Source organism: Myripristis murdjan, chromosome 12, assembly GCF_902150065.1.
Source record: "Myripristis murdjan chromosome 12, fMyrMur1.1, whole genome shotgun sequence".
Taxonomy (NCBI): domain Eukaryota; kingdom Metazoa; phylum Chordata; class Actinopteri; order Holocentriformes; family Holocentridae; genus Myripristis; species Myripristis murdjan.
Window position 1 is genome coordinate 21,629,008 of NC_043991.1, and position 12,538 is coordinate 21,641,545.

Here is a 12,538-nt window from a genome sequence, read left to right on the forward strand (position 1 = left end):
TTGACTCAGTTTGGGAGTTCTGATTGGGTCTCGATGGTGAATTATATACAAACCAGCCCACCTCACTCGGGACTTGAGAATATAACACTGATAATCATAAAGGCATTTCCTTTTGAGAAAACCCTATATATTAGCTGCCTCCCCTCTCTGTGTCATTTCCCTCTCTCCCTCCCAGTGCTGAACCTGACCCTGGTGGACTTACCGGGAATGACCAAGGTGCCAGTGGGCGACCAACCGGCCGACATTGAGTTCCAGATCAGGGACATGCTGTTACAGTTTGTCACCAAGGACAACTGCCTGCTGCTGGCCGTCTCCCCTGCCAACTCCGACTTGGCCAACTCCGACGCGCTAAAGATTGCCAAAGAAGTTGACCCACAAGGTGAGTGCCATATTCACACACAAGCACACGCACATACACACACACACACACACACACACACACACACACACACACAGACATTTTCACATAATCCATTTGTATGATCTGACAGAATGCCGCAGAAAAGTGCAGTGGATGCAGTTAAAGTACAACTTGGATGTGAGGCTTTTTGACTGCAGTCCTTAGCAGTCCTTTTAAATTGTATGTTTTTATGATATTATGATATGAAGATAGGATTACCATTCTGGTGTGTGTGTGTGTGTGTATGTGTGTGTGCATGTGTGTGTGTGTGTAGGTCTCAGGACCATTGGTGTGATCACCAAGCTGGACCTGATGGATGAAGGGACAGATGCTAAGGAGATCCTGGAGAATAAGCTGCTTCCACTGAGGAGGGGTGAGTACATACGCTCTCTCTTGCACACACACACAAACACACAAACACACCTTCTGCCTGACCCACTGTTTCCCTCTTGTGGTAATAAGGCAGTTGTACTCAAAGCTGCCCCGTCAGTGGTATAAACATTAAAAGCCAGAGACAGAGAAAAGGGGGAGGTGGGAGGGTGGGGGAGGTGGGTGTAATAAAACAGAGACAGAGAGAGAGAGAGAGAAAGTCAGGAAGAGCTGACAGGAAGAGTTGGATAGCAGAAGTGGGGAGGAGGCAAGGGGGAAAATAACACCGTCTTGGAAAAGGAGTGATTTTCTTTGCAATAACATCTATCTTGTGGGCTGCCCTTTTCTGAAATGTGCTGATGTGGTGCTTTTCCACTTGCACTTGGTTAGGACTGAGGCATGTGCTTTTGAATATTTTCCATGTCCTTTGTTTTTTCTTCATTTTTCTCCCCTCTCTTCTCTCTCTCTCTCTCTCTCTCTCTCTCTCTCTCTCTCTCTCTCTCTCTCTCTCCCTCTCTCTGAAGCTATTTACATTTGGGTATTTACATTTACAAGGCTGCTGGCTCACAGTCCCAATTGTTACAGAGCATGAAACAGCCTTTAAAAGAGTGATGCATGAGGAAACTTAACTGGAGGTGAAATGGGATCTGGGTGACCTGATCATGCTTGGTTCTCTCTCTCTCTCTCTCTCTCTCCCTCTCTCCCTCCCTCCCTTTTTTGTTCTTCTCCTCATTACTCTGTCTTTCTCTCTTTCTCATACACACGAGCATAAACACCCTGCGTTACTTGAATTTTGCCCATTTTGTTCCTCTCTGTACTTTTCTGTCTTACTCTCTTTCTTTCTTCCTTTCTCTCCATTGTTTCTGTATTCAACCCCATGTCTTTTCCTGTAAAAATTTGCCTGTGTTCTACTAAACCCTATCTACACCAGGCTGGGTTTGTGAGGAAGAGAGGGAGGGACCCCCGTTCATTCTGGGGGCGTCCGTTCAAATCCACTTTAACTATTATGTGTTGAAATGAACTATTATGTGTTGTAAAGCACATTCCCAGTCAAGCCTAATACATAACTGTGCTCTCTTCCAATCAACTTGCCAATCACACCACAAGCACTGGAACTGCTCCAGGCTGTTTTGTCTACTTCTCTCAGATTCCAGGAAGCAATGAAAAATGTTGGATCTAGCTGTCAGCGAGGCTCACAGTATTTCTTACTCTACTGTAAATGCCCATGGAGCCTCTTGTGTGTCCATGTCCAGGTTACATTGGTGTCGTGAACAGGAGCCAGAAGGACATCGACGGCAAGAAGGACATCAACGCTGCTATGGGTGCAGAGAGGAAGTTCTTCCTCTCCCATCCATCATATCGACACCTGGCCGACCGTATGGGCACTCCCTACCTCCAGAAAGTTCTCAATCAGGTGTGTGTGTGTGTGTGTGTGAGAGAGATGGAAAAAAACAGAGAGGCCGAAACAGACAAGCTGAAATTTTGCCCATGTGCTCATGCCTGTTTATGTGTTTGTACTTGGGTGTGTCTGTGTCTGGGTGTGCCAGCTTCCTGTATTTTCCACCTACATCATTTCTTTTTTTAACTTTTACCAATCTCAACCTTTCCCACGCTCCCGTTTTTTTCCCTCAGTGGTTTAACTCCTTGTAATCTGACCTTTGACCCATGCAGCAACTGACCAACCACATCCGGGACACCCTGCCGGGGTTGCGGGCAAAGCTGCAGAGTCAGCTCCTTTCCATAGAGAAGGAGGTGGAGGAGTACAAGAACTTCAGACCTGACGACCCGTCTCGCAAGACCAAGGCCCTGCTACAGTGAGTGCAGATAGATAGATAGATAGATAGATAGATAGATAGATAGATAGATAGATAGATAGATGGACTGAGGGCTCCTTTGCTGTTATTCATCCGCTGTACATTTTTTCAGCTCTCTGTGTCTCTTTGTCTCTGCAGGATGGTGCAGCAGTTCTCTGTGGACTTTGAGAAGCGTATTGAGGGCTCTGGAGATCAGATTGACACAGCCGAGCTGTCAGGAGGTGCGAGGATCAACCGCATCTTCCATGAACGCTTCCCCTTCGAACTGGTGAAGGTGTGTATTCTGTTCGTTATGGTGCCGGATGTTGTTCTGATTTGATCAGAAGCAGGCCAGACCCGATGACCCCCTTTCAATATGCTGAGTTATGCAAAAGGTTTGGTATAATGCAAAGGATAGTTTGGTACAATGCAAAACATTTACATTGCATTCATTTTTCGAAGTCTCTTAGTAACCCAATACTGAATTGTAAGTGGTCTGAACTTGTGTTGCACTTTTCTAGTCTACTTAAAGGCCTTCACAGCTTCACACCCAAACTCTTATGATGTAGAGCTGCCATGCAAGGTGCCAAGCTGCCTATCAGAGGAAATTAGTGTCTTGCTCAATACACTAGGATGTGCTACAAGGATTGGACCAAGACTCCTCTGATTACTAGATGACCTCTTTACCTCTTGAGCCATGCTGTTCCTGTAATATGCAAGAATGCATTGCTGTTATTGGGTGAAAACCCTTCCTCCAACATGCCAGCATCTCAGGAACTAAGACACACAGCCTTGGTTTTAGTTTCACTTCCATGTTTGTTTGATTTTTATTTATCCAGCAGATTTTGAAAGGGTATCATAAGTTTTCTTTATACATAAAGGAGCATTTTGTTGTCAAGTATCAAAATAAAAACTACTGTAGTTGGAGTCATGAGGTTTTCTAACTCAGTAGCAATGATAAATACAGTAGGTCTTGTATCTGAGACTGAAGTGCATTTTGATTACCTGCTATGCTACCCATCATCCTCCGCCTGTCTTTATAGCTGAGATCTCTCTTCTTTCCTCCTCTAGCTCTCTCGCTCTCTCTCTCTCACTCTTGCGCTCTCTCCCTCTTCCCAGCCTCAGAAAGAGACAGGGCCAAGACTCATTCCTCCCTCAGGACCCTGAGTCTGGGTTTTATGACTAAAACATTCCTTGCTTCCTCCCTCTTAAACTAACCACTACCTTTCCTCAATCCCTCCCTCCCTTCAGGCGCTCTTCAGTCTTGCCCCCTCTCACCTTCCTCATTCCCTCTCACTCTTTCGCTATATTTGTCCATTTGTCACCCTCCCCTCTCTCCTTCTCCTCCTTTACCTTCAGCAGCCATATCATCTTTCCCTGTCCTCCCTCCATCCACCCTCTCCTTCCCCTCCCTCCATTGTCTCAGTCTCTCTTCCTCCCACTTCCTCCTTCTGTCCATCCATCCCTCCCTTCCTAACATCTTGCATCTCTCCCCATGCTCCTTCCACTTTTTCTCTCTCCTTCCCCCCTTTTTTCTCACCATCCCTTATCATTCCCACCTCCTCCCTTCCCCCTCTCCCCTCTATCCACTTCCCTCCATCTGTTCATCCCTTTCCTCTGTCTTCTCTCTCCCTCTTTCAGGGGATATAAAACTCACTGTCTGTGATTTAGGCCACAGGAAGTCTCCCTGCCAGAGTCCTGCTGACAAAACAGCACAGGTTGCTTTATACAACCTGGGGCCTAACATAGGACAGACGATGCAGTGTCTGCTAGATATGTTAGAGGTCATTTAGGGCCACTTTGTCATCATGTTTTACAATGTGGATCCTCATTATGGGAGGATAAGACCAGATGAAAATTTAACGATCCCTTTGAGCAAATGGGTCAAATGGGCAAATACCAACAGGATACAGCAAAGACGCATAGAACAAAAAAAAAACAAACATGAGAATAGAAAGTAAACAAGAATATTGTATAGAAACATACAAAACTGACAAATTCAATGCAGGCAAGGTGTGTGACTGATATATATTGAAAAGTACAGATTACAGCATTAAGATTTGCTACATAACAGCAAAGAACAGACAAAGTAAAGAATAAGCGAACATTATGTTCATGTAAAAAATGCCAAAAATATTGCTATACAAAACAATATATGGAATCAGAACAAGACATGAATATAATGAAAACAGATATGTAGATAATGTTCAAAATGTCTACAAGGTGCCTTCAAAGTAATTAATTGCAGATTAATTACTGTTGCAGATTATTGCAGATATTGCAGAGTTGCAGATTAAAAAGACTTTTATTATTGTCAAGTCAAGCAACCAATCAGTGTCTGGATGTGTAGATGTGTATAGTAAAAAAAAAAAAAAAAGGTAGTGGACTGATGTAAAAACTGATGTAAGAGTAGAAAGAGAATGGCTCATAATTTTCTCTATACTTTGAGAGCAAAACAGATATTAAGCCTAACCAAGGACGTATGTGTGTGTCTATGCATATACTTAATTCTTCCTCTTCTGTCTCCTTTTTAGATGGAGTTTGATGAGAAAGAGCTACGCAAGGAGATCAGCTACGCCATCAAGAACATCCATGGCATCAGGCACGTCCGCCCTCCACCCCGTCCTTCCCTCCCTCCCTCCCTCCCTCTTCCTCTCCCTCTCCATCTGGGTCACCCCTATGGCCAGACTGCATCTAACTGGCTTCTCCTATCTAATCACAAAGACCTCCAGACTTACTTTGAGTGCTGTGTTGCATTCTGCTGACATCAACAAATTGAGGCAGGGGAGATTTGGGATAAGATAGGTGACTGTTATTAGATGATTGTTCATCTGTCCTTCACGTGTCCTTTTTATTTGTCCATATGTCTGTCCGTGTAGGCGTGTCCCCTCCTTGTCTGTCTGTCACGCGTCCGCTTAGTGAAATCACATGATAGCTCATTCAAACCCTACTCTCAGCTGTTGCTGTCTGATATGTGCATACACATGAAAAAACATGAAAAACATTTAACGAATATGAATCACTTGAATTCAAATTATGCGCCAAAATTAATTTTAATTTGTGTTACTCCCTACATCAGTCAAAATACAGTGAAAAGCAGGAATGATGGAATTCATGTTTGGTCATCTGTTTGTGGGTAATAGCATGAGTGGAATGGGACTGCAGTCAACAAATAAATTACATTTAATTGACTTCCATGACAGATAATTCAATAATTCTGAGTTTTCTCTTACATTTAGCACCTAAGTATTCTGAGAAATTTCTGGTTGCTTATTTTGCTCTGGTATTAATATGCACTTTGGTAGTTAGACCTCACATTTCTAAGTAATATTTTAAATAGATTAAGTGCATTTTCTGATGGAATGTGTGAGTGCTTGTTGAAAGAGCAACAGTCTGAACAGTCTTGCCAGTGTTTCAGTAGGCAGCTGCTATGCCAATATTACAGGTTGCCAGTGTGCCAGTAGGTGGTTGGTATGCAAAAATTACAGGTCACCTGTAGGTGGTTGCTAGGCAGATATTACAGGTTGCCAGTGTGCCAGTATAGGTGGTTGCTAGGTGAATCTTTGAAGTTGCCAGTTGGTCAACAGGTGGTTGCTTGGTGAATATTACAGGTTGTCACTGTGTCAGTCGGTGGTTGCTAGGTAACAGCTAGTGGTTACTTCGGTACTAGCTGTTGTAGTTACAGCAGACCATTCTATGCTTACTGCAAAATAATTTGCAATTAAGAGATTTTAAATTTTGAATGGATTTGAACAGAGGTAGAATAATTAATATAAAATAGCAACAAGAAGAAATTTGAAAGAAAAATAATTTACCTTCTATAGCCAGCACACTAATAATAAATCAGTATCACAACAATGGTGTGCTGGCTTTTAAGAAGCACATTAACTGTAAATATGAGTAACAGAAGTACTGTGCTCGTCTTCAGCAAGCACACACATTAATTTCACTGGATGGATCAGTTATCCACAGGATTACAGTTTAGGGATATAAATGTTGTGCATTTACCATGACAAAGGCCACACTTTGAAAATATCCAACAAACAGACTTTTCATTATTGCCTGAGATCCCATTCCTTCAAACAGATGGTCCATAGCCAAGCCAGTCAGCCAATGACAAGTGGCCAAATTGTTTTAAGGGCAATTTTTGACCTGTCACAAAAGAAAACAGTTGTGGAATAATCAAAAACATGTATAAACTGTCCTTAATGTTTCAGACAAGGTTTCTCCTGAAAGGACAGTAAAGTGCTTCTCTTAATCGAGGTACTATTTCTATAAACCGCTGGACTGAAAAGGAAGACTTATGACAAAATGCACACATTCTTCTATAAGCTATAATGAATGCTTTAGACAGTAGGGAGGGGATTTTCCAGTAACTACCAGAGAACTGTGACATTTATATGACTGGGATATGACCGCATACTCGTTGTGGAGGAAAACATCCCGGCTATTCCCAATGCAAATTACTCGATATCTTCTCAGTACTAAAATGTAGATTTGTCACAGGTTTTGCATCCCACCCTTTCTCTCTCTTTGTCTAATTTGTGCCTGTTCCTTTTTATGTTTGACATGGGGGAAAGCTCAGCAATGAGGGAATTTCTTTACAATTAACACTCTTCTCTTTACCCAACCCTCCTCCTTCCCTCCTTTTCTCTCCACCTTCTTCCTCTTTTTTTTTGGGCCTGTGACTGGTTCTCTCTCTGACGGGCAGAACTGGCCTCTTCACCCCGGACATGGCCTTTGAGACCATTGTGAAAAGGCAGATTGGGAAGATTAAAGAGCCTTGCACCAAATGTGTCGACATGGTCATATCTGAGCTAGTCAATACGGTTAGGCAGTGTACCAAGAAGGTAAAGACTAAACAGCTGGATAGCAACTTTTTGTTTTCTTTTTCATTTCCCTCACCCACAAAAACCCCTTTGCTGTTCACTCCCTTTTACTGTAACCACCTGGCTCTCTCCAGTCCTTGTTGTTTTTTGGACAATGAAGGGACCTGGAGTGGCAGGGTGGGCTGCGGTATACCTGCCTGCCTACCTACTTGCCGCTTCGGATTGGGTTCGGCTGGGCAGGGTGGCCATGGCATGACCATGGGAGAGTGCTGTGCTAAGGAGAAACAGTGTGGAAGCTGCAGAGTCACTGGTATATGGCTGCCTTCAAAGGATTAAAAACTAGAGCAGTGACTGACACTAACATGAGTTTATAGCACTGTCTATGACAACGCCCGACAATCTGTAAATCCCGTGTTTATTGCAGATTTACTGTATCTGGTTAAGCCTTCATCACTAATGCTGAGATCAGACTACACAATATTTGTCCTCTATGGTCAGAGATCACAGGAAGGACTATCGATTGGGCTCTGTCTGTCCGTCCTGCACGGTTTCTGAGCCTCTGCTGGCCTGTTTTGGACTAAACTGGGGAGAATGATGGATTGTGACACTAAGGTCTGGCATGTCAAATATAACCCTAATTGGCCCATTGCAGCACCACCACCAGGTCAACAGGGCAATAAGCTTCACACTCAGTTTCTCAGAGACCACTGGGTCAAATTTGACTTTTATGGCAGTGATGCAATTTTACGCTGATATCCAATGGAATGAAAAAGAGTAGTCCATTACTAAACCATCAACAGGCTAAAAAAATCCCAATGTCTCAATACCACACATCACATGAAGAGAAAAAAAAAAAACAATTACATGCACCCATGGTTTGTTCATAGTGACAAATTCTTGCTATGTTTTGGCAAAGAGAGAGGTTGCACTACATGTTTGACTTTGACCAATCAGCATGCACCATGTTGTCTGATGTCTGCAGATCATCATAGAGGAGGGGTTAATATATTTAAAGTATAACAAATTGTAGGACTCCAAAAAAAAAAAAAAAAAAAAAACCTCTGACATGCTATTCTTTATATGTGGCCCTCGTGGGATGTCCCACATGACAAATCACAATCCCTGGAACATGTCAAACTACACAGTTTAAAGCCGCACAACCACTTTTCACAAACTTCTTATTCAAGCATAACCCTGTAAATTTGTTGGTAATGACAAAATTATGTCAGAATCGGGCTGAATTGATGTAATCTGATCCAAGCATTAGATGTCCAAGTGTTTTCAGATTCATGTGTCAATCATTTAGAGAAATTGGCAGCCATATTAGATGACCTCAGCATCCAGACTTCCTGTGTGTGAGACTGGGGCTGTGCACCTGCAGCAGACAGGAGCCATGACGATTACGTCCAGATGCTCTTCAAGGAGCCTCCGGGGCTGCACTCAGCTACAGAGGCCCTCGAGTGTCAAACTTGGCCAGGAGAGAGTCCAGTAGTCTTTATCCAAATTGATCCACTGTGGCCAAACCGTATTTCAACGCTGGTTGGGCTGTAATAACTTGGAGACCTTGGGATAATAAATGCTGTGGTCATGGTTAGGAACTGAGAGGAAATGAGAGGCAAAGGAGGGATGGGTGGAAAAAAGGGTCAAGAAGAGAGGGGAAGCAGGGTGTCTTGGCTGAGTGTCTGGGTGCACAGCTGTGGTCTCGTGGCTCGTCGCTCGGAGCTTTTGGCTGGTGGAGTTGTGCAGGCTGGGATCTCTCTCTCTCTTTCTCTCCTTCTCTCTCTCTCTCTCCATCTCTGTGTTCTCCCGATTGACTAAGAGGGATTCCAGCACTGTCCTCTTTTAGATTGGCTTCAGGGGAAACCAAATGTCTCACTTGCCTTTTCTTCCTTCTGTGCTGTCCCCCAACCCCCCCCCCCCCCCACATCCCACCCACCACCCCCTCTCTATGCCCCCTTGTCTCTCTCATCATCTGTCTTTCAATCTGTCGTTTCTTCCATTTCACCATCTTTTACGCACCTACTTTGCTCACCTTCTCTCTGTACTCGCTCTCTAAGCTTTCCTCCTCTCGTTTTGACCCATTTGCGTGTGGATGTTTGGTTGACCTCGCCCCCTTCCCTTTCTCTCTCTCTCTCTTCTTGGATTCCTCTCATCTTGTTCTGTCTGTCTTTCTCGTAATCTCTACATGTAACTCTTCGTTTTTTCGCCTCTGCTCCTCCTCCTTTCTCTTTCCTCACTTTCCTCTCTGTCTTTTTTACTCTTCTCTTCCGTGCCGCCTGCCTATCCCTACAGGACGGGGCTGTTCACCCCTGACTTGGCCTTTGAGGCTATAGTGAAAAAGCAGATCCAAAAGCTGAAGGAGCCCACACTGAAGTGTATAGATATGGTAGTGAGTGAACTCACCTCCACCATACGAAAATGTAGTGAAAAGGTAAAACTTCAAAGTAAGGCAAGCCTCGTTTAACTTATGTTAATCCTAAAGGTATGGGTAGACCGATGGCTGGACAATTTTTCCCCTAAAAGTAGTAAAAAAAAGAAAAAACTCTTTCTAAGATGTGTGAGACAAAAACATCAGAAACACTTCAACTTTGGCCTTATGTTTTTGTTATTTTATTAAAAAATGTTCCCGCTTAAATTACAAATTCACCAAAGTTTTTTCATTCTCAAATACATGCAAAGAAAGGCAAATATTATTTTCTGCTGTAGGCGTCTCCTAGATTTTTGTTAGTATTTGCTAGTCAGTCCTTTTATATTCATAACCTCCGCGATTCCACCTCTTTCTTTATTTTTCCACTGTACTTTTCTCTTTACTTTTTTCTTTATTTTTTTTGTTGGAGTGAGGATTGCTTTTGATATTTAAAATGAATGTGGAATTGCATGTTTTCATTTATTTAAATTAGAAAGATGTGCTCATCCTGCAGCAGTTCCAGCTCCCACCAAAGTAAGCTCAATTTTTTTTTACCAACAGTGATTGAGACAATTTAACTTATCCATCCGTGTTAAAAATTCATGTAGATCTACATACATTTCAAAAGCAGCAAAGTGCTTTGAAAATCAATGTTCATTTAATCTGTGAAACATTTTGTTAACCTTAAATTGATGACTCTCAGTTTTTACCTTAAAAAGACTGACTTTTTTAATAGTAATTTTCAGAATTTTGAACATATCTCAATGTAATATTTATGATATGGCAAGTTCTTGTCAATGTGAAATTTTCAGCACTTTAAAGAGTATGTAAGGTTTGCAAAAGTAAACTCAGTATTGAGAGATGCTTGCAATAAAATGTAAAAAAACAAACAAACAAAAAAAAAACCAATATTAATAATATTACATACACAGGGATTATGCATTTGTTTCTTTGCATATCTTTGCATATTCATCTCAGACACTTTGACAAAGAGAGACAAAGCTTGTGTAATACTTGTCAATATTCTAAATAGGTTACCCTGATATTTATTTGTTTATTTTTAAATGCCTGCACAAAATGTTAAAAATTAGCATAATTACAAACTACTCCTGGTTGGTAATATAACATTTTTGTAGATTAAAAAAAAAAAAAAAAAAAAAAAAAAGACTTTTCCAGCAAATATCGGTCTATCCTTACTGTAGACATGACTGTTTTACCATATAACCCATATTTTGATTTTACTACATGAAACATAAATTCAAACTTTCTTTTTCGTTTTGTTTTCCTGTCAGTTATTGGCCTTACGTTAACAATTTAACAACTTGTTCCAGTTTGTTGCGTCTTAATGAGCATGTTAGACCATTTTCTTTGACCTCATGATGTCTCTCTTGTCCAAATCATCTTTTGATTTGATTTGAAGTCCAAATTCAATTCATTTTATTTATTAGTTTCTATATTTCCTGTCGTTGTCAGTGTGGTTTTATAGAGTGGAGTGACTGTTGTTTGCAGGTGGAAACGAGCAGTTTCACTTATTGACTAACTGATCTACCCCGAGCATCTCTTTCTTTCTCTCTTTCTTTTTCTTTTTTCTTGGCTCCATCCTGTTGTCCTCTAACCCTCTGAAAGATTGCTTCCTTGCAAAGCATATGACTAAAAAAACAAAAACAAACAAACGCTGACCTCCTTTGGATTTTTCTTATCTATCATAGTTTTATCCTGGTTTAAGTGGTTGCCTGAGGGACCCTGTCACCGACGTATTTAGAGATACTGTATTATAAGATACAGTGTTTGGAAAAATCCTCAAAGGGCTCAGTTTGAAGTCTGCCTCCACCCCCTCCCTCCTAACGCCCCCTCCCGGCTTTCATGCACTGCATGTGAAACCCAACAAATGTGTGAGCATCTTTGCCTGCTGCCCTTGCCTTGTTTGTAATAATTTATCTCCTCCCACAGTCGGTGTTGTGTGTTTTCTGTGACTTTATTAGACACAGAATTTCTCCGTCCTCAAGTTGCAATGCACCTTCACAGTGGCGTTTGCTCCCTTCCGTTGCTCGGGCCTCACACGAAAATTCAGTGGTTTTGTTAGACAGATGTTTTAATTAGGGCGTTTTCACAACTTTCCAGAGATGGCATGTCATCATAAGGTACAAAAAAATTTGAAGCACTCAAAAGGAGAGCAGTTAACAGTGTTCACATAGACAATACAGCCATGGCAACATGTTGATTAGACATGTATAAGCTGAGAGAATCCATTAAAAAAAAAGTGAAAACACATGTTTGTCTGTAGGTTAATCAAATGGGTTTATTCTGACAAAATAGGTTTGCTGGAAGAGAAGGTTGATGTTCAACAATATGACTCTCAGTGGAGTGCTGGACCCAAAATCAAATATTCGTATTCAAAAAAATTTAAAAGTCTAGGAGTACACTTTCTGATGTGATGTGAGCCAAATGAACAGGTCTAATTTTGTCCTGAACTTGAAGTGATAGATTTGATCACATTTCTGCACACACACGCAGCTAAAACCCATCAGTGGTTTTTGAAACATTTCCAAAAACAATTTGCAGGAAGTTTAAATTAATTATTTCCACAAAAACAGCTCATGTGGCTTTGTAAGTTTTGTTCGTATTATGCCATAAAAACTTACATGTATTGCTAATTTTTTTTTAAACAAACCTAGAAAGGACTAGAGAGGAATTACCCCAGAATTTACAATTGATAGTGATGAATGATGAACACAGAAAT

At 41.6% G+C, this 12,538-nt stretch overlaps 1 protein-coding gene across 4 annotated transcripts in view; it reads left to right on the forward strand.

Annotated features, from left to right (window-relative positions):
* dnm1a (dynamin 1a) overlaps positions 1 to 12,538 on the forward strand; it is a 61,794-nt gene that overhangs the window by 15,877 nt on the left and 33,379 nt on the right. For all 4 annotated transcript variants that reach the window (XM_030064607.1, XM_030064605.1, XM_030064604.1 and 1 more), the window contains exons 4-10: positions 176 to 379; positions 675 to 773; positions 2,023 to 2,183; positions 2,441 to 2,583; positions 2,722 to 2,857; positions 5,097 to 5,164; positions 7,274 to 7,412. In XM_030064607.1, coding sequence (XP_029920467.1) covers positions 176 to 379; positions 675 to 773; positions 2,023 to 2,183; positions 2,441 to 2,583; positions 2,722 to 2,857; positions 5,097 to 5,164; positions 7,274 to 7,412 — 950 coding nt within the window. The remainder of the gene's footprint in view (positions 1 to 175; positions 380 to 674; positions 774 to 2,022; positions 2,184 to 2,440; positions 2,584 to 2,721; positions 2,858 to 5,096; positions 5,165 to 7,273; positions 7,413 to 12,538) is intronic.